Below are 13,815 nucleotides of genomic sequence, written 5' to 3'. Positions count from 1 at the left end.
TACATCCATGCCCGGGTCACAAAACATCCATGCCGTGAGCACTTCCTCCTTGCCCTGGGCACTACATCCATGCCCGGGTCACTACCTCCTTGCCGTTGGCACCACATCCAAGGCCAGGTCACAACATCCATTCCCTGGGCTCGACATCCATGGCCTGGTCACTACAGCAGTAACTGACGAAAAACCCGCTTGTATTCTTATGACAAGATTAAAGATTTGTTTTCCCATGTTCAGCACCAACCACCGGGATGATTTCCTCTCAGTGTATCTGGTTTTAAATTGGGCACACGATAAAGTTGGCAGCAATAGTCATAAGCGGCACACATGGTGGTCCGTTATGCTGTAATATCAGAGAGAGAAAATGCAAAGCTTTATTTTCTTATTTCCTGTTGCTATTTTGAATATACTCTTGGGGTGGTTATCTCAAGGGAGTTAGGGGTTGTCTCTTCTGCATTATCGTGCCTCATTGGGTCCTGGAGTAACAACACACACTGCCTGGAATCGAAGGATGCAAGAATAATGGAGTTGCACCCACTAGCAAAACGCTTTGCAAAGAGAAACCATTTTTTATTCAAAAGCTTTCACCTCTATTGTCACTTTATTTCATTCCGTATCACCATTCATTTCAATATGACAACACTCCATCATTTGTGGTATGTTCAAAATAGTCAACACTTCACAACAAAATATCATTGGTTTCACCAGCATGTACTAGACAGAGTTAGCCTTTGTAGTCTCTACTGTAACAGTCGAAGAATTGAGCGTTTAACATTCGAGGTCAGTGGGAGTTGGTTAATTAGACAAGAGAAAAACTGCTGTACAAAAATCAATCACTTCTGCTTAGCAAGGGTTTTGCAATCAAGAAATGGTACGTTTCAAAGCACGCTAAATTATGAAGGGACTCAGGTGTATCCATTTGGAAATATTATTTGATTTGATAGCTTCAAGTGAAAGGCGATGGGAGCATGTATTAAGTAAGCACGCCACGAGGTTATTTGCTAGTAGATTGTTATTGTCCACAGATTATGGGATCATTCGCATGCTCCTGAAGGGAGTGTAGGTTTTCGGCGCACCTTCAAAGGCGGGGAGCATTGAAAATTGTGATCCTTCGTTGCATCACTATTGAATGGACAAGGCTCAGTGAAGGAGACATGGGTTTTTATTCGGTCGTGTTGGTGTGTTGAGTGCGATAAGTGGTTTGTGGTCGCTGGGTTGAGGAAATTGGCCAGTGACAAATGGGTTTGATCAATGAAATTTGAGCAATAAGATGGGAGTGAGCTGTGGTCGAAACAAAAACAGAAACTGCTGGTCAATCTCAGCAGGTCTGACAGCATCTGTGGAGAGAAGGGCTAACGTTCCGCGTCTGGATGACTTTCTCAAAACTAGAGAGAACTGGAAATGGGATGAGATCTATACTGTTGCTGGGGTGGGGGTGGAGCAGTGAGGCTGGATAGATGGCCAGTGATAGGTAGAGATTGACAAAGATGTCTTAGACAAAAAACAAAGGGAATGTAAATACTAGTGATAATGACTAAGACGCGTGCTGATAGTGGCACTTTAAGCCATCAGAATGTTTTTATGTCAGAATAAAGGTAAGCAGTGTGTCAAAGAGCAAATTGGAACAGGGAACAGATGGCCCTTGTAGGATAGGGTGGGGGGAGGGGAGACAATAATGAGAGAAAAACGGATCGAAGAAATGAACATAAATAAATTGATAGAAATAAAACTGGGTGAATGTGGAGGAGAGAGCTCGCAGTGTGAAGTTGTTGAACTCAGCGTTAGGTCCGGAAGGTTAGGTGTTGTTCCTCCAGGTAGCTGTGGTCGATGGTGTGTGAACAGTGCTGTATATAAACAGTGACGGGTGGATAGTGGGCAGTGCAGTGTTTGAATTCGATGTAATCGCATAGTGTGGACAGTGTGCTATGAATGTTACCGTGTAGTCAGTGGGTTGTGGAGCGTGAAATCACAGTCCACTGTGGACACCAGGGCATGAATGTAGCGGTATCGAGAGTGGAGTGCAGTCAGGTGTGACCATTGTGCTGTCGACTGTAAAGTGTGGGAAATGTCTGGAGATTGAAATGTGGGCGGTGGAGATTTGCAATTCGATTCATGAACATTGGACTGTGCCATGTGGACTGCTCGTTCTCGACTGCGGTGTGTGAAGAACGGGGTTGGTCACTGTGGTATGGACTGATGAGCAGCACACCGTCAGGACATAAAGGTGTAGTCAATTAAGTTGTCTTTGGGCCTGGACACTGTGGTGTAAGTAATAGATTGCTGACAGTGAGGGCAGTGCGGTATGTAAAGTGGGGTGCATACATTGGGATGTGTGCAGTTGGGAACTAGGGGTGCAGACAATTGGGTGTGGAAAATGCCAACTGGCTGATGGGGCGTAGGTAGTGGTCTCTAAGTAGCAACGTGTGGACATCACTGTCAAGAGATTGCGATGTGTTCTTCACAGCGCTGTCTTCTTCACCGGGTCAACTGAAGGTCTAATTTTTCCTGATCGCGTCTTGAATCCATTGTGGTTGTCCTTTGCATTTCCCCACTTTAAAGAGAGCTTTTACGGCGTATATACAAGAAAACATGTAACTGGACTACAGGGACAACTTCGAAACCACAAATAAGTATCTTAAATTACCAAAACCAGTTTCTCAAAATGCGAGTCAATCTGCAATTTGACCACGGTGGTGATTTTAACTAATGCAACAAATACAGATGCTGAAATGTTTGCGACATGGCTAATTTCATGTCAAAAATGAACCTCGTGTATATAATGGAAGCAAGTTATATGCGTCTATGAATAAAACTGTAGTAATCAATGGAACGAAGAGTTCATACATTCTTTGATAGTGAGCGGAAATTACAAAATGTCTTTTGTACATTGTGTGCTGCAGGGAGTAGATTTGAAACAGAGAAATGGCCTTACATTTCAATATCATTTTCTTCTAGAGCTTATAGAGAAAGTTTGGGCTATTCGTTTTGGCAAACTCCTTTCGTGGTTTTTGATCCTGCCATTAGAACACGGGTACATAAATAGAAATGACTGTTAAACATAACAGTAATCAGAACTGTTTAAATATCATCTGCCCCTACCTTCTAAAGTGATGGTACCCTTCAAAATAATTGACAAAATCATGTCACACCGACAATGAATACAAAAGATATTGCTCAATTTCGTAGCATAGTTCATCAGTACACTGTCGAGGTAATCGTATGCTAAGTGGACCAGTAAAATTAAGGATTCTATCCCCTATATTAAAAGAATGATCCTTTAAAACAGAGATGAGAAGGAATTTCTTCAGCCAGAGGGTGGTGAATCTGTGGAACTCTTTGCCGCAGAAGGCTGTGGAGTGTCTTTAAGACAGAGTTAGATAGGTTCTTGATTAATAAGGGGATCAGGGATTACAGGGAGAAGGCAGGAGAATGGGGATGAGAAACATATCAGCCATGATTGAATGGTGGAGCAGACTCGATGGACCAAGTGGCCTAATTCTGCTCCTATGTCTTATGATCTTATGGCCTGTGCATAATGAGTTCAGCTCCGGATTCACGGGCCCCAGCTGGCCCACAACTATTGATTTAACTTCAATGATCCATGCTGGAATGTTATCCATTGTTTGTTATGTTGTTGTTACAGATGGTTAAAAAATAATAATCTTTTATCTCACAAGTAGGCTTACATTAACACTGCAATGAAGTTACTGTGAAAAGCCCCTAGTCGCCACATTCTGGCGCCTGTTCGGGTACACAGAGGGAGAATTCAGAATGTCCAAATTACCGAACAGCACGTCTTTCGGGACTTGTGGGAGGAAACCGGAGCACCCGGAGCAAACCCACGAAGACATGGGAGAACCTGCACACTCTGCACAGACAATGACCCATCGGGGAATCAAGCTGGGACCCTGGCGTTGTGAAGCAATAGTGCTACCCACTGTGCTACCGTGCTGGTTATTGAAATGCGCACATTATTGACAACGGCCACCCCAATGGTCAGAAGACTCATGACATGCTTGGAGATCAGAGGATTTTAAAACTCCATTGGGTAAGGTCCCAGAGCACCATACGCTGCTTTCCCCTTTGAGGGGGAGATTAAACCGGAGAAGCAGTACACCTCAGGTGAGGGGCAAGGTTGAGAAGACAGGCCTTTCATGAATGACCTCAGCCGGTATGGGAATTGAACCTGCTCTGCTGGCCTTTGCGGTGCAATCCGAAGCAGCTGTCCAACCATGTGAGCAAAAGCAGCCAAAACTCGATTAGGTAGCCTGGCTTGGAGTCGGCACCAGTAATAATGAAACATTTGGCTGGGACCAGCAGCTTTCATGGTAGTTTTACTGATGTCAGTCGGCAAATTTCCTGGTTTTATGAAATTGTTTGCCTGAGGAAGGAAGAACCGTGGGTTGTTAGTCTGGTTCCACTTTGCGAGCGCAGAAGGCGATCCCTCTATTCCCAAGCAGGCCAATTAGCTTCCCGGAAAGTCCCGCCACCTGACCGAAAGGGACAAATAGGAGTGGGACGTAAATTTACAATAAAATGTTGAATAGTTCTTCCCATAGACAACAAATGTCAGCCATAAGGAAGTACGTTCAACCCCAGTGATAGGTTCGGTAATCAAGGGATCATTGTTTGCATTTAGTATCCCCGAGACTTTCAATTTTGGTAATTTTGTACACATTCATATCGTTGTCTTCTGAATGAGCAACAATCTGTGAATGAAAGTACTGAGTTATAAGGTCGTTGTGAAAGGCGCCATGCACTTCTCGCAGTTCTGAACACATAATAATGGTGGTCCCCAGCTGGCCGAAATAGCGCAATGTTTTCACTAGAGCCGGATAGGCAGCCGAACTATATACAATATCCGTCCCCAGGACGAAGTCGTAGATCGGACTGAAGTTATCGAGGTCTTCACCCCAAATCAGGGGGCGGAACCTTATACGGTGACTGCAAACAGAAGGTATGTTGATTCCGACGTTGTTTTCCAATTGCGTTCGGACTTTCGGTTTGTCGGTCAAAGTAACATCTCCACCTAAGGAGAGAGAGGGAAAAAAACATTCCATATTCAGTTCGATTTGGACACGATAGAATTGCGGTCATGGGGCAGAAGTAACGGCTCCAAGATGAGAGCTGCCTACGCAGTGCAGGGCAGTATTGTGCCAGGTTATGTTGCTCCGTTACCGGACTCTGGCTATAGGGAGCACTATACACCGATGTGGAATGGGTTGTACTCCTTCATAACATAGTGGCCCTGTTGCAGCAACTCTGATAGCCCGCTCACGCCAACAAACAATAGCAAACGTGTCTTTACACGTGAGATTGGATCCCCCGTTGTGCAATGCCTGAGGTCACAAAAACATTCAGCTCAGCTGTTTCTTGGTAAGATTTCAGAAAGCTGGGCACATACACGCTATCTCCGATTGGTACACATTAGCTCCGGGCACAATTCCTTTCACCTGGCAAAAATTATTTTTTCAGAGTTATTCTAAATTCCCACAAACATGGGTGAAGCCCATGGCCCCGGGGGATTGGTGGAATATTGGTACATCACTAGTGCTTCAGTATTTCTTCACAGAATGTGTCGCTGGCAATGCCAATATTTATTGTCTCACCTAAATTACCTTGAGTGAGCTACTGGAGTCCATGTGGTGAAGGTAATCACACTGAACCACGAAGAGGCACGGCAGCACAGTGGTTAGCACAGTTGCTTCACAACAGCTGGGTCCCAGGATCGATTCCCGGCTTGGGTCACTGTTTGTGCGTGGGTTTCCTCCGGGTGCTCCGCTTTCCTCCCACAGTCCAAAGATGAGCACGTTAGGTGGTTTGGCCATGCTAAATTGCATTTAGGGTTATGGGGATAGGGTGGAGGTGTGGGCTCAGGAAGGATACTCTTTTCAGTACAGACTCGATGGGCCGAATGGCCTCCTGCAGCACTGTAAATGTGATGATTCTATGAAGAGGCTCCAGGATTTGACGATGAAAGGCGGGCGATATAATTTCAAATCTGGATGATGTGAAATGAAATTAAAATTAAAATTATGTGTGCCTTTGGTGGAGGCGGGGGGCGGGGGGGGGGGGTGGGGGGGGGTGAGGGGCGGTGACGGGAGGGATGAGAGAGAGAGAGCTTGATGGTGGCGATGTTCCTATTCGTCTGCTGGCCTTTCCTTCAGATGATAAAGGTCAAGTCTTGGATGGTGCTGTCCAAGAAGCGCTGACAACTCGATGGTGTACAATACAACAACTGATTACAGGTGATGGAATGGAGAGAGTGATTATTTAAAATGATGATTGGCGTGTTGCTAAAGGTGGTTGTGGTTTGTTGGATGGAGTTGATTTAAACTCATCTGGCCGAGTGGACAGATGAACCAGCTTTGGGGAGTAGTGGAGTGAGTCACTCACTGCACATTACCGAGCACTTGGCTGTTGGGGTAGTCAGTATTTAAGTGACTGCTTCAAATAAGTTTTTGGTCAATAATGACACTCAAGTTCTGTTGGGGCGGGGGGCGGCTTAATGAAGGTGCTACCATCCAATGACGAGCGAATATGGTATGGCGCCTTCTTGCTGGCCATTGCCTACCATCTTGTGCAGCTTGAGTGTCATTTGTGACTTCAAATTCCAAGTCTGCATATTGTCCAGGTCCTGCTGCATGTGTGCATTTGCAAATGGCACCGAGCAATGGTCAGTGAACATCTCCACTTCTGGTGTTATGTTGGAATGAAGCTTTTATTCATTATTTTATGGCAGGCGGGAATCCAAAAGGCCAGCATTTGTTGCCCGTCCCTAATTGCCCTTGTATTGAGTGACTTACCAGAGTAGGGTTTAGAGTCACATTGCCATGGGTTTGGAGTCGCATGAGGGCAGACCAGGGAACCATAGCAAGAGCAACAATGAGCGATTTCAAAGGCATTAGTGAAGAACTTTACGGCAATCGATTATGATTTGTATCGTCATCATTACTGAGGTATGCTTTCAATTCTGGATTTATTAACGGAATTTCAATTCCACAGCTGCCGTGGTGGAATCTGAAACTATTTCCCCAGAACATCTGCCTGGGCCTCTGCATTACTGGCCCTGTGGCATTATCACCAGGCCACCATCAGCTACTGTGAAGGACAATGCCCTGACCAACTCCTGCAGTGATTTCCTAGGGCTGAGTTCCACGAGGAACTGTTCTGTTCTTCTCAGCCTGGCATCCCAGATCTTTTCCATTCAGGTTTGGTTTGAGGAAAAACAACAAGAGCAACGCCAACAATTTTTTGTGCATATATATATGCTTCACAGGATCATCATTGTACATTATTTGACACAAAGCTGCATCAACATGCTGCGGGTCGCCATTAACCAGAAAAATAACTGGACTAGCCATATATATACTGTGGGTAATAGAACAGGCAAGAGTCTAGAAATCCTTTGGAGAGTGACTCGGCTTCGGATTCCTGACTCAGCAAAGCCTGCCCATGATCTAAGATTCACAAGTCGGGAGTGTGGTGAAATAAACTCCACTTGCCTAGATGAGTGCAGCTCCAAGAACACTCAAGTACCTTGGTACCATCCAGGACAAAACAGCCCGCCTGTTTGCTACCCCTTCCACAAACATTCAATCCCTCCACCACTGACACAAAGGAGCAACAATGTGTACCATCTCCAAGATGCACTGAACTCACCAAGTCTCCTTAGGCAGACCCTTGCAAACCCACAACCACTACCCTCAAGAAAGGCAAGGGGGCAGACACAAAGGAACACCACCACATGGAGGTTCCTCTCCAAGCCACTCAACATCCTGACTTGGCAAATATATCGCCGTTCCATCACTGTCGGCGGGGCAAAATCCGAAAAATATTTTCCTAACAGCAGTGTGTGCTGCAGCGGTCCAAGAAAGCCGCTCCCCACCAACTTTCCAAGGGCAATTAGGGATGGGTAACAGATACTGGATTAGCCAGAGATGCTAACATCGTATGGATCAATGAAAGAAAGTATGAGAAGGTCGTTGAGGTTTCAAATAGCATCTTAAATTAAGAGAGGGAGAAGAGACACGGATGTGTTAATGTTCCAGTAAATGTTCTACCTGAGCCCGTGGCCGCTGAGAACACTGGTTATTTCAAGCGGATTCAACAGGTCAGATTTGGAGGAGTGCAGGATTGGAGGTAACTCTAGAGCCACTGAGAGGCGAGGCTGTTGAAGGATTTGAAAACCAGGGAGATCATTTTGAATTCAGAGGCAGCTTATCCGAGAACCAATACAACCCAGTGAGCATGCGCCGATTTACAAGCGGGCATTGGAAATATTTCTACTCCATTTTTATTCTCTTCGAAATTGAGAACCAAAAGTCTGCAGCAAGATGACTGAGTCCTACAAATACACTTTTACCAGCGGCAAGGGAAATCAATCAACATCTTCCAGCTGTGTCGTTCTGCTAACATCTATTTCACGGTATAGACACGATTTCTAATCGTTTTTCATGTCTCTTTCTAATGTCAGCATGGTGATGTGGTGCATTCCACTTCTCAAATGTTGACTTACCGAGTAGAGCTGCTAAAATCCCCACCATTCCAGTGCCTGATCCCAATTCAATCACCTTCTTTCCAGTAAAGTTGATGTTCTCTTTCTCAAAATACTTGCACAGAAAGATCGCCTGGAAAGATGGAAAGTATGCGTTATGATTAACTCATTCAGAAAGTTATCTCAGTCCTTTGAGTACCGATTGCAGCTGTTAGTGAAGTGTGGGCCCCGAGAATAAATAACCGCTACAGGGATAATGGAAACCTTCAGCGATCTGTTATCAGCAGGACCCTGTCACCGTCAACGAATGGGTTCAGATCAGCACTGGCGCGCGTCCGATCTTCGGAGGGTCCTTCTGCTCTCTCCGCACGATGCAAGGAGTCTCAGGTATGCTCTCACATGCGGGCCCAGCTCTTCTACTCAGAGCCTCACGTGCCTCATGCCAATATCGGAGAGCAAATCAAAGTTGCATCAGTGACTCAAAGTGAAGATGTAACACTGGTTGCGGTCTAAAGCGCAGGGGAAGATCCCAGTTTGCACTGCATTCGCCTTCCCTGTGGGGTTCATTTAATTGCACTGTTCTAATGTGCTCCCTCTGTAACAATGCGGCTGGTCTAAAGCACGTGTAATGACCATTCAGAGCTAGGAAAAGCATGTCATTGTAGACCTAAGGAGGAGGAAAGAGAGGCACGGTGGCACAGTGGTTAACACTGCTGCCAGGGACCTGGGTTCAATTCCGACTTTGGGTGACTGTGCGGAGTTTGCACGTTCTCCCGGTGTCTGCGAGGGTTTCCTCCCAGTGCTCCTGTTTCCACCCACAGTGCAAAGATGTACCGTTTAGGTGGATTAGCCAGCTAAATTGCCCTTTTGTATCCACAAATGTGCAGGGCAGGTTAGGCGGGGTTCCGGGGAGTGGGCCGAGGGAGGGTGCTCTTTCAGAGGTTCGGTGCAGATGCGACGGGCTGAATGGCCTCCTTCTGCACTGTAACGATTCTATGGTTTCTATGGGAATTGAAAGCTAATATAAAACGCCCCAACTGCATCAGCAGGGGAAGTGTATTTAATCAACTACCTGAGCCTGTATGACAAACATGACCTAGGACCAGCGTTCTCTTTCAAATGGACGTAGGAATCTAACTAGTTATACATCTATATATACGTATATACAAACATACATATATACGTAGAAACATACGAATTAGGAGTAAGGGTAGCCCACTCGGCCCCTCGAGCCTGCTCCATTTGATAAGGTCATGTCTGACCTGATTGTGGCCTTACTTCTACTTTGCTGGTCAAGCCTCTGTATCTTTTATTCCCTTGTTAATCAAGGACTAAGCTTTAAACATATCCAATGAGCCTGCCTCCGTTGCATTTTTTCAGGCGAGTATTTTAAATGCAACAGGCCGGTTTTGCCTACATCCGCATGATCCATTTCACTTACTGAGTCCCAGACATATGAAGAATAGCCAAGATCAGCATTGATGAATCGTGTGATCCTTAAATGATAACCGCAGAACTCGTATGCGTTCTCCATAATGAACGTATCTGGACTAACACTCTCTTTAGTTTGGCCATCGCCAGTGGATTCCTCTTCCCGTTTGATTGTCGTCATCCTTTCTTAACCTTCCTCTGAAGTTCCCCGGTTGGATCTCCTGTGAGTTACAGTGTCTTCCGCTCTAGGATTGAAACAGAAGGGAGATTCCTGGAAACGGTCGAACTTGTATTTATGTGAACTTCTTTGAGATCTCGGGGCGGCCCAACTTCCTTGCAGCCAATTAAATGAAGCCACTCTCGTTCCGTAGACACACTCGACTAATAATATTGCGAGCAACAATGTTCCCTAAGCGGCAACAAGATAGATAACAGCATGTTTAAGCAATGTTAATTGAGGGATGAATGTTGTCCAGAGCAGCGGGGAACGCACGTCTGCCCTTCTTCCAATAGTGGCATGAACAATTCGGTCATAGTTGAATACCGAGTAAGAAAAACGATATATTGCAAATCTCAGCGCTGACTCTACCCAGGAATTACGTGATTACCTGCATTATTTCATTAGATCTATATTTTTCTAAGGCAAAATCAGGAATGCCATCACAAAACCAAGCTATCATTGCAACTTTATCTACTTACAGCAGCATCTATCGTACTATTTCCAACCTTTTACAACTTGCATCCTTTGAGTGAGTGCCCGTTGTTTCCATAGGGCTGAAAGAAATTCAAACCATATCGGAGAGAGGAAGATTATCCATGAGTAGATCAGTTTGTGATAGGCATTGAAACACCTGGGTATATCATTGGCTATTGTACAGCAGATACAATCCCATCCACCTGCCCTATTCCAGTGTATAGGAAATTTACCTCGCTCAGATCTCACAAACCACCTCGTATAATTAGATTCCATATTGAGTTGGTTGGCACACGGTGTTTGCAGAATAAAATCCATCATAAACACACTGCTAAAGTTTAAAAATTGCTGCAAGTGTGTATGTAATAATGGATGTGCAGTGTCTAACTGAAATGTAGTTGAACTTCTTAGTTCAACATTTTGAAATTAACAGTAGAGCTTTAAAGCTGTGAAGGATTTTGTGCTCTGGAGTGAGACTCGAAACCTCTGACTCCAGACTACCAAGAGATCTACCCATTGAGCCCCACGTTGATAGTCCCAGGCCTGATGTGAACTGCTTATCAGCACCACACAACGGATAGTCACAAACCAATCATTATTGAAGAGTAGAGTGATAGTTGGAGCAAGTTCAATGTATCTCTTACACATCAAATCAGGTCACTAAGGTAAGCATAATAAACCTTTAAATCCTACATCTAGAAGCTACACTGCAGCAACCCTTCAAAGTTTCTTTGACAGCTCCTTCTAAACCTATGATCTCTGCCACCTCTTGCATCGATGTGGAGATGCCGGAGTTGGACTGAGGGTGAGCACAGTAAGACGTCTTACAACACCAGGTTAAAGTCCAACAGGTTTGTTTCAAATCACTAGCTTTCGGAGCACTGCTCCTTCCTCAGGTGAATGAAGAGGTAGGTTCCAGAAACATATATAGACAAAGTCAAAGATGCACGTCAATGCTTTGAATACGAGCATTTGCAGATAATTAAGTCTTTACAGATCCAGACATAGGGGTAACCCCAGGTTAAACAGATGTGAATTGTTCAAGCCAGGACAGTTGGTAGGATTTTGCAAGCCCAGGCCAGATGGTGGGGGATGAATGTAATGCGGCATAAATCCAAGGTCCCGGTTGAGGCTGTACTCATGGGTGCAGAACTTGGCTCTAAGTTTCTGCTCGGCGATTTTGCATTGTTGCGCGTCCTGAAGGCCATCTTGGAGAACGCTTACCCGGAAATCAGAGGCTGAAATGAAATGAAATGAAAATCGCTTATTGTCACAAGTAGGCTTCAATTGAAGTTACTGTGAAAAGCCCCTAGTCGCCACATTCTGGCGCCTGTTCGGGGAGGCTGTTACGGGAATTGAACCGTGCTGCTGGCCTGCCTTGGTTGGCTTTCAAAGCCAGCGATTTAGCCCTGTGCTAAACAGCCCCTGCTATGTTCCCCGACAGGAAGGGAACATTTCCTGTACCAGCCTCCCCGAACAGGCGCCGAAATGTGACGACTAGGGACTTTTCACAGTAACTTCATTTGAGGCCTACTTGTGACAATAAGCGATTTTCATTTCATTTCATTCCTGCCTGGCGATTGTCGTGCGATGTCCATTCATCCGTTGTCGCAGCGTCTGGGTAGTACCTATTGGATTGGATTTGTTTATTGTTGCGTTACCGAGGTACAGTGAAAAGTATATTTCTGCGAGCAGCTCAACAGATCATTAAGTACATGAAAAGGAAAGGAAATAAAAGACAATACATAATAGGGCAACACAAGGTACACACACACCGGCATCGGGTGAAACATACAGAGGTGTAGTGTTAATCAGGTCAGTCCATAAAAGGGTCATTTAGGAGTCTGGTAACAGCGGGGAAGAGGCTGTTTTTGAGTCTGTTTGTGCGTGTTCTCAGACTTCCGTATCTCCTGCCCAATGGAAGAAGTTGGAATAGTGAGTGAGCCCGGTGGGAGGGGTCTTTGATTATGCTGCCCACTTTCCCCAGGCAGTGGGAGGTGTAGATGGAGTCAATGGATGGGAGGCAGGTTTGTGTGATGGACTGGGTTGTGTTCACGACTTCCTGAAGTTTCTTGCGGTCCTGGGCTGAGCAGTTGCCATTCCAGGCTGTGATGCAGCCAGATAGGATGCTTTCTATGGTGCATCTGTAAATGTTGGTAAGAGTCAATGTGGACATACCGAATTTCCTTAGTTTCCTGAGGAAGTATACGCACGGTCGTGCTTTCTTGGTGGTAGCGTCGACTTGGGTGGACCAGGACAAATTTTTGGTGGTATACCCCTAGGAATTTGAAACTTCTAACCATCTCCACCTCGGCTCCATGAGTCTGCTATGATAATACCACGTTCCCCTCCACGCCACACACCTTTCTTAAATCAATTCAGGGGCTACAGGTCCGTTAACATTGAACAAACACTGCCTGATGGTGGCAGTTAAATGTAAATCAGTGCTGAGCAATTGCCTGAATAGATGCAAACTATTGTGCACAGAATGTTAAGCCAGCCGTTGTAATGTGGGTGTGGCTCGGAAAAGTCGAGAGAGCAACAGAATGTCGGTAAAACAGGGTGCATTTCAAACAGAGTTCAGGCCTTGGGAATTTTGTACAAGTGGGAATTCCATGCAAAGTTGGAAGCAGGTGTTTATTTTTGCCTCCAGTACTTGCAAGTTAACACTGTTACAGGTAACCCGAATGTAACTTCCCTATAACTTCAATTAGATCACATTTAGTTAAAAAAGGACCTCAAAGCTATCAGCTTAAGTATAAACAGAGCGCTGAGCATTGAATTGAACATAGATGGGAGTATATATTTGCTGAAATAAAAGAAACAGCAACAAAAATCAAGAAATGTTGAGAGCAGTGGAGGACAGCTAACAGTTTACGGTTGGTTAAAAATGGATTAGCCTTGTTGGTAGACAAATTACTGGCATGGAATGTACAGCTCAACCTGGGACAGTCGACATGGATTTGTTAAGAGAAGGTCGTGTTGACCAACTTGATTTAAGTTGTTGATGAGCATTAATGAGGATAATGCATTTCATGTAGTACACATGGAGTTTAGAAAGCACGGCAGGTTGAGGAGGAAAAAAACATGGATCCATGAGAAGTCGCTTGTTGAATCCTAAACTGTCTCATTACGTCAAATTATTTATCTTTGATGTATCATAAAATTACCCCCCCCCCCCGGCCAGGTTAGATCT

General features: G+C 45.1%; 1 protein-coding gene across 1 annotated transcript; it reads right to left on the bottom strand.

Annotated features, from left to right (window-relative positions):
* Positions 1-579: 579 nt before the first annotated feature.
* LOC140398177 (EEF1A lysine methyltransferase 3-like) lies at positions 580-10,161 on the bottom strand. The gene is made up of 3 exons (XM_072486530.1): positions 9,936-10,161; positions 8,516-8,627; positions 580-5,026 (listed from the first exon to the last, which is right to left on the bottom strand). The coding sequence occupies exons 1-3, from the start codon at positions 10,104-10,106 to the stop codon at positions 4,620-4,622; spliced, it is 690 nt and encodes a 229-aa protein (XP_072342631.1). The 5' UTR covers positions 10,107-10,161; the 3' UTR covers positions 580-4,619.
* Positions 10,162-13,815: the final 3,654 nt, after the last annotated feature.

The sequence above is a fragment of the Scyliorhinus torazame genome, chromosome 2, assembly GCF_047496885.1.
Source record: "Scyliorhinus torazame isolate Kashiwa2021f chromosome 2, sScyTor2.1, whole genome shotgun sequence".
Classification (NCBI taxonomy): Eukaryota; Metazoa; Chordata; class Chondrichthyes; order Carcharhiniformes; family Scyliorhinidae; genus Scyliorhinus; species Scyliorhinus torazame.
Note: the sequence above shows the minus strand (reverse complement) of the source record. Positions and strands in the feature narration are given on the sequence as shown.

Bases quoted from the DNA above. Each gene is read 5' to 3' on its own strand.
- LOC140398177 (XM_072486530.1), bottom strand. From the start codon at position 10,106: ATGACGACAATCAAACGGGAAGAGGAATCCACTGGCGATGGCCAAACT. The intron at 8,628-9,935 runs GTAAGTGAAATG...CCATCTTTCCAG, and splicing joins CTTCATATGTCTGGGACTCA to GCGATCTTTCTGTGCAAGTA. The intron at 5,027-8,515 runs GTAAGTCAACAT...CTCTCTCCTTAG, and splicing joins GATTTTAGCAGCTCTACTCG to GTGGAGATGTTACTTTGACC.